This window comes from Lithobates pipiens, unplaced genomic scaffold (genome assembly GCF_037356315.1).
Source record: "Lithobates pipiens isolate NorthernLeopardFrog02 unplaced genomic scaffold, aLitPip1_a1.2 Scaffold_24, whole genome shotgun sequence".
NCBI lineage: Eukaryota > Metazoa > Chordata > Amphibia > Anura > Ranidae > Lithobates > Lithobates pipiens.
Genome location: NW_027507786.1, coordinates 15,192,059 through 15,207,236, shown reverse-complemented (window position 1 = coordinate 15,207,236; position 15,178 = coordinate 15,192,059). Strand labels below are relative to the sequence as shown.

General features: G+C 45.6%; 1 protein-coding gene across 1 annotated transcript in view; it reads left to right on the top strand.

Moving 5' to 3' along the window:
- Nucleotides 1-714: 714 nt before the first annotated feature.
- LOC143929565 (vomeronasal type-2 receptor 26-like) overlaps nt 715-15,178 on the top strand; it is a 32,705-nt gene continuing 18,241 nt past the window's right edge. The window contains exons 1-3 of the mRNA XM_077453443.1: nt 715-1,039; nt 12,625-12,916; nt 13,909-14,724. Of these exons, the coding sequence (XP_077309569.1) occupies nt 771-1,039; nt 12,625-12,916; nt 13,909-14,724 (1,377 nt within the window). The 5' untranslated portion in view covers nt 715-770. The remainder of the gene's footprint in view (nt 1,040-12,624; nt 12,917-13,908; nt 14,725-15,178) is intronic.

The window sequence follows — 15,178 nt, the reverse complement described above, 5'->3', positions numbered from 1 at the left end:
GACATTGATCCTGCTTCCACATCTGTACCTGATCTGTCTGCCTGTGTATGACCCGGCACATCTGATTCTCTTTATGTTTCAGTCATTGCAGGATTTCCAAGCTGCAAGCATCTGTCTGTTACCCACTGGTTCCCTTTTCTCCATCTGCCTGCCACCTGCCTGAGGTTCACCTGCTTGCTGCCTCCAGTGCCAGCCTGTTCCAGTTTACTTTTCTGCTGCTATCTGGCATCTCTGCTATTCCAGTCACTAGGGGGAGCCTGGCCTTATCAATCTTGAGTTCTTGAAACTACGGCCCTTCAGCTTTTGCGGACCTACATGTCCCACGAGGCATTGTAAAACGCTGACATTCACAGACATGACTAGGCATGATGGGAATTGTAGTTCCTGAACTAATGGAGGTCCATAGTTTGGAGACCCCCTACATGATGGATGTAGGCTGTAAATAATTCCAATATTATTCACTTTTTTTATGTTATGCAATAAACTTTTAAGAGCATCAGGTGAAGAAGAAAATTGAATTGACGCAGAAGAATGAAAAAAAAGAAAAGAAAAGCACTTTACATATTAATAGAAAATTCTTTCATGTACATTATTAGAAAATCTTTTCAGGCATCTTCAGGTAACTAAAATACAGAAGCTTATTTTTCTCATTACTACGCCTAAATAAACGCAAAGTTCTAAATCTCCGCACTACACGTCTTTATAAATCGAGCACAGAGGGCTCCGATCTGCTGCACTGGCAGACACGGCAGCTCACACCATCCAGTGTCATGTACATGATTTGTTGCTCTGCATTTGTTCAGATCTATTTAATATGTAAAACTATGTGGCTTATTTTATTTCTGTTTTTAATATTATGCCCAGATAGTATCTGCAATCCATCTCCAGCTTGTGACCTGCAGATTGTATCGGCGTACGAGGATTATGAATATGTTCAGGATGGAGACATCATCATCGGAGGAGTCTTCACTGTCAACTGTCTCATGGGCGGGTACAAGATTCGTGAGAAGCCGAATCTCACTGCCATGTTCTGTCTAAAGTATGTAACTTGAACAAAAAAAATAAAAGTCCATTGAAACTCATACCTGTAGGGCAGGGGTCTCCGAATCTACAGCTCACGGGTCACACCCATCCCACTACAAGATTTTATATGGCCAGCAGCTCGGGTCAGTGTCCTACCCCTGTGTACAGATTGAGGATTCCGATGAGCAAAGGCTGCCGATTGTCTCTGCTCTGACCTAATGTCAGGGGGGAAGTGAGAGGGATTCTGATGTATGGGGAGGCTTGGATGGGGACTCTGATGTAAGGGGGACCCCTACTGTATGGGGGGACTGTGATAAGGACATAAGGGAGACCATAGGATGTGTTACAACAAAAATGAAATTTACAATAAAAAATGACCCTGTTTATATTGTTCATTGACAACACACAGACCCCTCCAAATGAAATGTCCTCAATATTCAAGCAGACCCTATGTGTTTTTTTTTGTTTTTTTTTAACCAAGTAGCTATGACAGCTTTTAGGCCGGGTTCACAGTGATGCAAATTGGATGAGGGTTTCCCTGCATCCAATTCGCCTGACAGGAGAGTGTGACCGGCTCTCTATATGGCGCCGGTTCACACACCTCTGGAGGAGGCTGCGGAGTGGATTGCACAAGAGTCCTGTGTGTCTTTGGCTTTGTTTCGGATCCAAATTCAGGCAGATATTCAGGCCTGATTCATCCTTGTACCGGAGAACAGGGACGCACCGGACCCCTGCTGTGAGACGCGGCCGAAGACAGTGTGATCCCAGCCTTAAAGTGGAAGTAAACCCACTTTTTTAACTTTTACCTACAGGAAAGCCTATAATAAGGCTTACCTGTAGGTAAAAAAAATATCTCCTAAACCTGTACGGTTTAGGAGATATTCCCCTCGGTATGCGCCGCTGACTGCAGCGGCGCATGCGCACAAGGGGGTTCTCTCCGCGAAAATCCGGCAGCGCTCGTCCGGCCGGATTTAAATCTCCCGCGCGCATGCGCGGGAGTGACGATATCGCGGCTCCGGCCACTCATAGCGCCGGAGCCGCGATACCCGGAAGAGACGCCGAGGGAGCATGTCGGCTTCCTCGGCGTGGATCGGGCGAGATGTCGGGGCCTCGTTCTAAGGTAAGTATTTCATAATGAGCTAGTATGCGGTGCATACTAGCTCATTATGCCTTTTGCTTTGCAGGTTTTAAAAAAAAAAAAAAAAAAATGCGGGTTTACTACCGCTTTAAAAGAGAAGTAAAGATATGATATGATATATGCTATCAATTTTAAAACCTTTTTTTTTTTGTAAATATCAGTGCTGCTGCAGTACCTTCTGTACATCACAAACATTTGCCCCTTCACAGGTAGGATCACCAAACCCCCAGACATATTATTTAAAGTAATTTGACCTTTTTTATGGTTCACAGTAAGCATTAAAAAAAAAAATCACTGCTTCTGGCAAAATTGATTTATTAAAAACATTATTTGGAATTGCTAAATGTTTCTAAATGTTTCCTAGGGCAGAGGTCACCTTCCATAATATTTTCTTTATATCCCTTTGCCGAAAAAGGGCATTGCAAATTTGAAAATGTTGACCCCCCCATTGATTTTTGGCTTGGGCATGACCCACGTTACCATTTCACCCACCATCACTTTTTTTTTAAAGAGATGGCGGGTGAAAGAAATCTATAGCCCACCCCTATATAATAAAAATCAGCATTAACACAATAGTCCTAATAGTCCGCCCCCCCCCCCCCCCCCCAACACCATGCAATTTCACTCTCCACCTGCTCTGAGACATACAATAAAGAGCAGCTGGACTCAAAGTCAGTTTACTGAATCAGATCAGGCAGCGATTGTGATTGGTTGCCAGAGGTTACAGTGTATCATTACTGTGCTCACGGACTGGCTGCTAGAGGTTACAGCACACATTATGTCTCACTTATTATTTTCTAGAGGTTACAGCACATGACTTCTTCTTGATGATTGCTTGCTAGAGATTACTGTACATCAATACTGCCCACTGATTGGTTGCTAGAGATTACTGAACATAATTACCACTCACTGATTGGTTGCTAGAGGTTACTGCACATTATTACTGCTCACTGATTGGTTCCTAGAGGTTACTGCATATCCTTACTGTTTAATGATTGGTTGCAAGAGATTAGTGCACATCATTACTGCTCACTCATTGCTTAATAAAAGTTACAGCACATCACCTCCTCACTGCCTGCACACCATGGACTGGGTAGGTGAGGGGACCTATCAATAGAGAGGAAACTCCTAGGGCTCCTAGGACTCCACTCGGGCTGGCGAGCGGGCAGGGGGGCAGTGGCTGCATATTATGGGCATAGCTGCTGCAATGTATGGGGCACAGAGGCTGCATATGATAGGCACAGTTGGCTACATATTATGGGCACAGTATGCTGCATATTATGGGCACAGTATGCTGCATATGATGGGCACAGTTGGCTGCATATTATGGTCTGACCTCGGAAACCTTCAGAAAGGCTCAGCAACACTCGGGAATGGCGTATTTCTTAGTATTTTCGAATGGCTCTGAATGACTTCGATCGGCTCCGCTCAGGTCTGTTCAGCTTGGCTCTGGCACCCCACACCTCTGCCCAAATGCGGTACTGCACACCAAATTAGCTTTGCTCATTTTGCGAGACAACACTCGCAAACCGAGTCAGAATTTTTTTTTTTAAAGTTGCTTGTTACTCAAAATGCTCGTTAACCGCATTACTCATAAACCGAGGTGCCACTGTACTCTGAAACAGCCCAACTAAACCATTTTTGTCAAGGGTTGGCAGGCTTCTGACTCTACCAGGTGTATCCTGAACATTATTTAACTTGCTGAATGAACTTGAATGCCTTCTCTGCTCCTATCCCTCAATGCAGAGAAAGCATTCAATCGGGTCCACTGCGGATACATGAAGCAAGTATTGGTCAAATGTGGATTCTCAGGCACAATATTATCAGCTATACTGGATCTATACTCCTTCTGTGAGAGGTTACTCCTCCAGCCTCCTCTCTAAATATTTCTCAATGTCAAATGGGATGTGACAGGGATGCCCCCTATCCCCTTCTATCTTCAATTTGGTCATAGAACCTTTAGCTGAGACCATTTATTTTACTTACCTTACTCCTGGTCAGACAAGGGGCTACCTTACCTGGGAATTACCCTAATATTCCTGACCCCACAATTAAGTGAGGCTAACTATTAACCACTCATAAATAAGCTGCAAGCTGCAATGCAGCACTATTTAAGCTGTGGGATTTCCTGGATGGGGAGAATGGCCACAGTTAAAATGATGATCCTGCCACAAATTCTTTACATTTTCAGGACCTTGTCTATACCTGTACCCTCCACTTACTTTCATTCACTCACTTCCCTTATTAAGAAATGTATCTGGCAAAATAAAAAAGCCCACTGCTCCCAATACAATCTTATCAAACATCAGAGAGCTGGAGGATTTGGCTTTGTAGGCATTCCAGATTACTGGTGCCACACAGCAGACCCAACTAAAGCAATGGTTTATCCCCTCTACTACTAACCTCTTAGTAAATACTGAATCCTCTTTTATGCACACACATGAGCTTAGGGCAGCACAGTGGTGTAGTGGTTAGCACTCTCACCTAGCAGTAAGGTTGCTGGTTGCTGGTTCAAATCCCAACCATGACACTACCTGCCTGGAGTTTGCATGTTCTCCCTGTGCCTGCATGGGTTAACTCCGGGTGCTCTGGTTTTCTCCCACACTCCAAAGACATGCAGGTAGGTTAATTGGCTTCTGTCCAAAATTGGCCTTAGTATATCAATGGGGACCTTGGCTTGTGGCCTCCTTGAGGGTAGACACTCACTCAGGTCGAACTGGATGGACTGGTGTCTTTATTCAAACCTATATAACTATGATCTTAGGGGTGGAGCAATGTAGGTGTCCAGTGGGTAGAAGACCTATTTACTGAATTTCCACCCTTGTCTTTTGAAGCACTACAGAGTTCCTACCATATCTCATCATGTTTTTACATATTTACGTGTGTCAGCATTCCTGAAAACTCAACCCAAAACTGTCTATATATCATACAGCTTGGAAGTGCTTCACCAATCATAGCCCCACAACTAGGGATGAGCCGAACAACCCCCGGTTCGGTTTGCACCAGAACTTTCAAACGGACTTAAAATTTGTGGGAAGTTTAGAACCCCATTGGAGTCTATAGGACTTGAACTTTTGAAATAAAAAGTGCTAATTTTAATGGCTAATATGCAAGATATTGTCCTAAAAAGGGTTTGGGGACCTGGCTCCTGCCCCAGGGGACATGGGTCAATGCCTAAAATGTTTTTAAGAAAGGCCGTTTTTTTGGGGAGCACTGATTTTAATGACGATTAAAGTGAAAAAAAAAAAGTGAAATATTCCTTTAAATATCGTGCCTGGGGGGTGTCTATAGTATGCCTGTGAAGTGGCACGTATTTCCTGTGTTTAGAACAGTCCCTCCACAAAATGACATTTAATGGGAAAAAAGTAATTTTTAACTGCTTGCGGTTTTAATGTAATATCTGGTTCCGGCAATATGGTTGAAAATCATTGAGAAAAATGGCATGGGTAGCCCCCCTGCCCATTACCAGCCCCTTTGGGTCTTGTACAGATATTAAGGTGAACCCCGTACCCATATTAAAAAGGGAAAGGCGTGGGGCCCCAGGCCCTATATACTCAGAACAGCAGTATACAGGCGGTGCAAACAAGACAGGGACTGTGTAGGTTTGTTGTGTTAAGTAGAATCTTTTTGTAATTTTGAACTGGTACATTTTAAAGTGTAACTACAGTCAAAAAATCTATTTTTAAGCTTTTTGGAAAACATAGGGAAGGGTTATCACCCCTGTATAATTTTTTTGGCCATTTGTCTTTTTTCATCTCACTTCCTGTTGTCTCCTTCCGTTTGCAGGTAGGAGACGTTTGTAAGTTGGATGTTTGAAAGTAGGGGCCTGCCCTATATGCTCTGCAGAAATTTACGCCTAAGGTGTTGGTGTTGCCACAACACTGTAAGCCCTCAAAGTGACTCTTAGTTGGCATTGGAGAGCCCTGCTGTGAACAATTATATCAAGAATTGTAATTATATGCCATTGGTGAACAGTGGTATAAAAATAGGGCCTTTGGTGGTTGTGGTGGTGGTAGTGGTGCTGGTGCTGGTGCCACAACACTGTAAGTCCTCACAGTTATTCTCGGTGGGCGCAGGAACAGGCCCTGCTATGAAATATTATATCAAGAATTGTAATTACAGGCCCCTGTTAAACAAGTGCTGAAAAATTGGGCCCTAGGCACTGCTTGCTGGTGCCACAACACTGCAACCTCTCCCAGATACTCTAGTTGGAGTGCAAAAATGAGCCCTGCTGCAAAGCATTGCATCAAAAATTGTATTACATGCCCCTGTTAAACAGGGGCTGAAAAATTACACACCCCTGAAAAATTGGGCTGGCGGCATCACCCAGAACCAAAAATGTTCTTCCAAGATATCAGCGGAGGAGGAAGAGGTTAAACAGTCAACATAAGAGTCACTCAGCATCAGCATGGGCAGTCTTGAATGGATGTGATATTTGTGAAATTATTCGGTTACATCAGCTTCAGGTGCTTGGTAGATGGTGGTGATCCAAGACTGATTCTTTATGAAGGTCAGTCGATCAACCGAATCGGTGGACAGGCGCACCCTGTGATCGGTTACAAAGCCAACAGCAGCACTGAAGGTGCGTTCCGAAAGAACGCTGGATGCAGGACAGGCCAGTAGCTCAATTGCATACTGTGCAAGCTCTGGCCAGTGATCCATCCTCAAGACCCAGTAAGCCAGAGGATTTTCGGTGGGAAAGGTGTCCAAGTCTGACCTTGCCCCTAGGTATTACTGCACCATGTAAATCAGATGCTGGCGATGGTTGCTGGAACCGATCATACCTTGGGGCTGCGGACTAAAAAATTGCCTGAACGCATCGGTCAGATAGCTACCTTCTCCACCGCTCCTCCTGACCGATGCCTCAGCAACATGTTGTCCAGGACAAGGAGTTTGTAACCTCCCAGTCTCTGGGAACGCATTGCACAGACCTTTCTGCAAGGCCTCCCAGAGATGTCACACCCTCTGCTCCCTCTGCAATGGCAAGATAAGGTCGGAAACCTTACCCTTGTTCCATGGATCAAGGAGAGAGGCCAGCCAGTAATGGTCCCTGTCCTTGATTTGAAGAATACAAGGATCCTTCCGCAGGCTTTGCAGGATCAGGGAGGCCATGCAGAGTAGGTTAGCTGAAGCATTCGGTCCGGAGTCCTCTGGGTCACTAAGGACAACATGATCTGTAGCAGCCTCCTCCCAGCCATGTAAGTCCATGGGTTTCTTGGGACTATAAATCATCCCTACAAGACTGCTGCTGCTAATGCTGAGTGCCAGGCTCCACCTCCATGCTGACACAATCATCCTCCCCCCTCCTCCTCCTCGCCCTTTTCCTGTGCGATGGGTGGGACAGCAGGAACACTGTCTGGATAAAGGGGGCCTTGAGAGGCAAGGAAGTCCTCCTCTTCCTGCTTCTGTTCTGCCTCAAGTGCCCTGTCCAGTATTGCACACAGTGTATGCTCCAACAGGTGGACAAGAGGTACAGTGTCATTGATGCATGCACTGTCACTGCTCACCATCCTTGTGGCGCCCTCAAACAGTGACAGGACAGTGCATGCATCCATGATCATGAGCGTGGTGAGAAAAAAATGAGCTCCCCTGACCCTGTCCTGGTGCCGTAGTCACACAGGTACTCATTGATGGACCTCTGCTGCATGTGCAGCTGCTGCAGCATGGCCAACGTTGAGTTCCAGCTGCTGGGCATGTCACATATAAGGCCGTTCTTGGGCAGGTTCAACTCCTTTTAGAGCTCAGCCAGCCATGCACAGGCATTAAATGATTGGCGGAAATGCACACAGACTTTCCTGGCCTGCTTCAGGACATCCTGTAAGCCTGGGTACCTGCCCAATAACTGCTGCACCACCAGGTTAAGGACGTGAGCCACACAGGGCACATGGGTCAGTTGTCCCTGTCGGAGGGCGGAAAGGAGGTTGGTGCCATTGTCACAAACCACCAATCCTGGCTTAAGCTGGTGTGGCATCAACCACCTCTCGGCCTGCCCCTGCAGAGATGACAAAATATCTGTCCCAGTGTGGCTCCTGTCCACCAAACAAACCAGCACAAGCACAGCATGGCATTGTTTTGCCTGTGTACTTGCATAGCCCCTTGAACGCCTATGGAGCACCGCTGGTTCCGAGGACAGAGCACTAGAAGAGGCCATGGAGGAAGAAGAAGAGGAGGGGGTGGAGGAGAGATGTGTGTCACAACCAGTAGTAGCATTTTGGAGGCGTGGTGGCGGAACAACCTCCAACACTACTGCACCTTGTCCTGCATCCTTCCCAGCTGCCAGAAGAGTGACACAATGGGCCGTGAAAGTCAGGTAACCTCCCTGTCCATGCCTGCTGGACCATGAGTCAGCGGTAATATACATCTTACCTCTGACCGCCCTGTCCAGCGAGGCAAGAACATTGCCTTCCACATGCCGGTAGAGAGCCGGAATCACCTTCCGTGAGAAAAAGGGGCATTTGGGGACCTGCCACTGAGGAACAGCACATTACACAAACTCATGGAAGGGGGCCGAGTCTACCAACTGAAAAGGTAGCAGTTGAAGTGCTAGCAATTTAGCCAAGCTAGCATTCAACCGCTGGGCATGTGGATGGTTGGGAGTGAACTTCTTTCTACGGTCCAGCAGCTGGGGCAGTGAAATTTGCCTGCTACAATCGGACATGGGTGTACTGCTAGAAGAGTGCCCGCAAGCACTTGGCTGTGGCACACCTAATTCTACACTCTCATTCCTCTCAGTGCAGGTTTCAGAGACTGAAGGTCTAGTGGGGTTGGAGATCCCAGCTGATGAGGAGCAAGGAGAGGTCTGCTTTGTTCTTTGGTGTGGGTCTTTGAGGTAAGCTTGCCAAGGAGCTGCATGGCAGGTCAATATTTATCTGGTCAAGCATGTGGTGCCCAAGCGGCTGATGTTTTGGCCACGTGAGATATGCTTGAGACATATGTTGCAAATAGCAGCGGTGCGATCTGATGCACTCGTCTCAAAAAAGGCCCACACCAAAGAACTTTTTAGAATAACGCGCAGAGGCAGCTCCCTGCACAGGCGGAGCTCTGCGGTGTGATATAGTCAGTGTGCTGCCCCTAAGCTGGCACCCGGAGGGCATCCTGCCTCATTGGAGATATGCCTCCTCCTCGTCTCTCCTACCAGGCACCCACGTGGAGTCAGTTCCCTCATCACCCCCTATCTCTTTATCACTGGAGCAAACCTGGCAGTATGCTGCAGCTTGGGGAACATGACTGCTAGATTTCTGTCCTTCTTGAGCATCCCCTCTCTCTGCGCCCATGCTACCATCTTCCTCTAGCTGGGTATCATCATTAGAGCCTGCAAAACACTGGGCATCCTCCTAGACCATGTACCCAACACTGTGCTCAAACAGTTCGGATGACTGCTCAGGAGGACGTGGTGGGTCTAGGGAAGGAGTCACTGATGATGACATTGAGACGAGGGAAGAGGATGCATTGACAGCTGCTTTGCTAGTACCCTGAGCCTGGGTGAGAGAGGATGAGGGCTTGGTCATCCACTCTACCAAGTCTTCGGCATGATGCGGCTCAAAACGTCCAGCTGCCGAAAATAAGGACAAGCGTGTCCCATGGCCACGTGCTGATGACGATGCACCGTGTCCACGACCAGCACTGATGTCTCTAGACACAGAGCCTGCTTGCCCTCTTTTATTGGCTCCTGCCTGTCTGCCTCTCCTTGTTGGCCTTCCAGACATGGTAATGGCCTGCAGGGAGAAGGGGAAAACCAACAATTGGGTAGTGTATATTGTGCTGGAGGCACAAAACACCCACTAACTCCTGCAGATGCCTTTATTATAGAACACCAGCAATAAAGGACATATACAGGTGTATATTGTGCTGTGCTGGAGGCACAAAACACCCACTAACTCCTGCAGATGCCTTTATTATAGAACACCAGCAAAAAAGGGCAGATACAAGTGTATATTGTGCTGTGCTGGAGGCACACAACACCCACTAACTCCTGCAGATGCCTTTATTATAGAACACCAGCAATAAAGGGCAGATACAGGTGTATATTGTGCTGTGCTGGAGGCACACAGCACCCACTAACTCCTGCAGATGCCTTTAATATAGAACGCCAGCAATTAAAGGGTAGATACCGGTGTATACTGTGCTGTGCTGGAGGCACACAACACCAACTAACTCCTACAGATGCCTTTATTATAGAACACCAGCAATAAAGGGTTGATACAGGTGTATATTGTGCTGTGCTGGAGACACACAACACCCACTAACTCCTGCAGATGGCAGATGGCTCAATTAGAGAAGAACAATATAGGTAGCTACAGGTGTATACTGCGCTGGAGGCAGACAACACCAACTAACTCCTGCAGATGGCCCAATTATAGAAGAGCAATATAGGTAGATACAGGTGTATACTGCACTGAAGGCACACAGACAACACCCATTAACTCCTGCAGATGGCAGATGGCTCAATTAGACAACAGCAATAAAGGGTAGATACAGGTGTATACTGCGCTGAAGGCACACAGACAACACCCACTAACTCCTGCAGATGGCTGATGGCTCAATTAGAGAAGAGCAATATAGGTAGATACAGGTGTATACTGCGCTGAGGGCACACAGACAACACCCACTAACTCCTGCAGATGCCGGAACACTACACACGGCCGCCACGTTAGCGGCCTTATATAGTCTGAGGCGTGTACTACACAGCCTGAGCTATAATTGGCCACAGGCATCCTGGCTGTGGCCAATCATTGCTCTCCTCGCTGCCGGCGCTGTGATTGCCCAAGCATGCGGGGTCACAGTGCATGCTTGGCCAATCATGAGCCAGCAATGCACTGCGATAGCGCCACATGAATTTGCCGTGAACGGCCCATAACGTTCGGTATTTGCTGAACGTGCGAACCCTTCGACTCGAATAGCAAGCTCATCCCTACCCACAACCAAGGCTATATCATTATTTTACTCATTCATACACAATAAAATTACCTTCTCCAACCCCCCCCCCCCCCCACATTGGTTCAGTAGGAATCTGACCTTCATCACGTTTTCACTGATGATCAATGAATAATGGTTATTAGATATTCCCAAAGTGCTACCCACTTCACATTAACCATTAGGAATAATCACAAATGCTTTTATTCCGGTGATATTTAACCCTGAGCCGTCTGGGAAAATTCTTTCCCAAAAACTCCTCCCTTTGTTGGAGAGAATGCAGTCATATCACCCTCTTCCACATATTTTGGGATTGTAAGGAATTAACTAGTTACTGGCATTTTGTTTTTCAGCTTATATCACAAATCACAGGAGTAAGCATGGAGCCTGACCTGGCACTAGACCTACTATATCCGGGTATAGAGTGTTTTCCCAAGGAAATTTGTACTGTCATAGTACTCATTCTTCTAGCTGCTAAGTCACTCCGAACTACATTATGGCAGACAGACACACAGCACATAACGTCTCTGAACTCACCATGCACCTTAATCTTAGTGGTGGGCGACTGGTGTTCTTTTGTTTGGGGGGGGGCAGCTAACAGCTGACCTCCCCACACCCACTCACCCCCCACTACCCCTCGACTATCTGCCGGTCGGTCCACCGGCACTTACCACATCTAGGTGGTGAACATCCAAGGAGCAGTGGTGGGGATCAGGCCTCTGAGGAACGGCGACGGGATCTGGCATCTAGGCACTGGCCAGCGGCTCTGTCTTCTCCTCCTCATTTCCACCATGTTTCTTCTCTACTCCTCCTAGGTATCCAATAGGATCACCTGTCCTTTCAGCCAGTGGGGTGACGGGTATCAGACCCGCTTCCCGATTGGCCAGATTGAGGATTAGTGATTCAACAGCAAATATTCATTTGCTGTTGTAATACACTTGGGTAGGCTCCAGTTGCACTCTCTTCGACCCAAGCCCATCCTATTTTGAAGACTATCAGAGCCTCTGGCTCTAATTAGGTGGTTAAAAAAACTGGCCGCTCTAATTAATGCACTGAAAGGGGCCAGGCGCATGAACAGGGGGTGGCCTTGGCGGCCATGGATAGATTTATGCTATGGTCATGCCAGCTACCTCACAATTTAAGACAAGTCGGCGAACAGCAAAAAGTTGTCATCACCTGTAGTGATACCACCACTAAATGAATGACCTCCTTCTGCAGTAGTCAAAGGTTCAGGCAGGTGGGTGGGTGAACTGATCAATGCTGGCCATTTAGTATGTCCATTCACTGCATTCAGCAAACTGAAAACAACTTGGGCTGAGATTGAACTTATGGATGACCTGAACCAGAAGCTCATCCCTAAAGATATTCCAGTTTACAAATTTTTGACAATTATAATAGTGCTTTTTAGATCAGCCAGGAGTTCAACTTTAAAAGGTGAAATATGATTTGTTGGCATAAGCTTTCTTCATTTCCATTTGGTCACTAAACCACTAGGTTTTGGGAAACTGATGAGCTCTTGTATCCAAGTTATTAACATATTATATCAACAGACCCCTGCATCATTACTACAAGAAACTTCAAATGTTCCTTTTTGCCATTGACCAAATTAATAAAAATCCAACCATCCTGCCTAATGTGACTCTAGGATATCATCTTTATGACTCGTGTTCTGATCCCAGAAAAGCCATAAAAAGTGTCTTACAGATTTTATCTGGACCCGGAAAAACTATCCCAAACTATTCTTGCAGAGACCACCAGAAATTAGCTGGTTTTCTTGGAGACCAGAGTTTAACCACCACCTTGCCTATGGCCCAGATATTATCTATCTATAACCATGTCCAAGTGAGTATAATAACATGAATGATGTCTTAAGTCTCAGTTGCTCTTTTTATTTATTGTTTTGCATGTCTTTTTTAATAGAAAATTTTACCAATAGGTGAAAGAAGTGCAGTATATATATTATGACAGTAGGGTACTCTGTCACAGTGTTAAAAGGCAGTCTGGGCCGGTTTTTGTAGAGAACAACCACTGATAGTATTCTTAGGAGAGTCAGGATTAGAGTTCAGGGCTCCAGCCTACCGAAGAGTCCATATGTGTTGAAAGGGAGCAGAGAGGTGCATGTCTGCACCGTGCTGTCTGGGACAGGACAGTCAGAGGCCCGAGACCGTGTCCTAGCGACAAAGCAGCAGGGAGCTGCAGGAAAAAAACAGAGAGCTTAAAGAGTTACAGTGTTTGTACATGAGCGCAGGAATGCTGTGTTAGATGTGACCAGTGGTCTCCAACCTGTGGCCCGAGGACCAAATGTGGCCCTTTGCTTTCCTTTATTCTTATCGGGAGTAAACAATGCCTGATCTATCCTATTTGGGTAGAAATAGTTGGTGTCAGTAGGAGGAAAAGTACCCATTTTTTATTGTCAGAGGCAGGAATTATGCCCCATCCTCCCACTGACACGAATGATGGGGCACTATTCCTCCCACTGACACCAACAATGGGACACCATTTCCCCCACTAACACCAATAATGGGGCAATATTTCTCCCACTGACATCCATGATGGGGCACTATTCCTGCCAATAAAGATGTGGCATTGTTTACTCCCACTGACACCAATGATGGGACATTTTCTACTCCCACTGGTTACAGTTCGTCTCCCCTAAAGTCTGAAGGACAGTAAACTGGCCCCTTGTTTGGAAAGATTGGAGACCCCATGGGCATTCGAGTATGAAGGGGACAACATGACATTTTAGAAAGCCATGTCTACCTAAATCCTTTGAAGCTTAGACATCTCTTGTTAGTTTTTTGCCTCAATGTTGAAACTCGTCTCCTTTATTTTAGGTTGTTTATGGGGCAATGGGCGATCGGCTCGAAAGAGCTATTTTTCCTTCTATTTACAGTTCAGTTAATGAATACTTTATGATTTATCATTATATATCAGAACTTATCAGACATTTTGGATGGACTTGGGTTGGAATAATATCATCTGTGGATGAAAGTGGGGAGAGAGCATCGCTTCTGTTATTAAGAATTTTGTCAGAGTTTAAAATTTGTGTGGCCTTTATAGCATATCAGCGTATCAGTGTATTAAAGCCTGAATGGCATGTTGTGGAAAGTTTGTATAGAGCCATTAAAAAAACATCGGTAAAAGTGATCATACTCTGTGGAACATATCATGATTTAATATTTGAATCCTCACTGAGAAGATTATTCAGGGACATAACATTGATCCTTCCACCCAATTGGGCCTCAAGTATTGCTCTTATAGGAAAGTATCCGGAGATTTTGAATTGTAGTTTATCCTTGAACTTTTGGTCCGAAGCCGATAAAAATTTCAAGAATTTTGTAGATGGTTTCCATCCAATGATCCGCCCAAAAGACAAGTTACTTGAAAATCTGTGGATGACAACACTTTTCTGCTCATCAGGAAACAAAGAAAAAGATACTTTGTATGAAAATATTCATTATATTTCTCTTCACAATTGTACGGGTCAAGAACATTTACCGGACGTCGGAGATTACTCATCTGACAGGACTACAGATCCTGTGTATCGAGCAATGGAATTCTTGGTAAATGGTCTGCAGGTTCTGTACTCGTCCCAGAATTATTCTTCTCCTAAAGGTCAGATAGACGATGAAGAAAAATATAGACACAAGGTGAGCACAAATGTGGTCAAAAATAGCAGAGGCATTTATTAGAATCCTTCAGTGGACATGTGTCAATGAGTCGTGATTTGTGAAAGGCGACCAGCTTGTAGCTTACTGTTTGTAATTACAGGTACAGTGCCTTCAAAAAGTATTCATAACCTTTGAAATTCTCCACATTTTGTCAGGTTACAATCAAAAATGTAAATATATTTTATTGAGATTTTATGTGATAGATCAACACAAAGTGGCACATAAATGTTAAGTGGAATGAAAGTGATAAATTAAACAAATAAATATGTGAAAAGTGGGAGGGAGAGGCATTTGTATTTAGACCCCTTTACTCTGATACCCCTAAATAAAATCTGCCCTTACCCTTTCATTTCAATAGGCAGGAGTGATGGAGGAGCGGTGTGTACAACGCTCCTTCACCGTTCCAAAGATGCTTTTTGCAGGAGTTTAACAT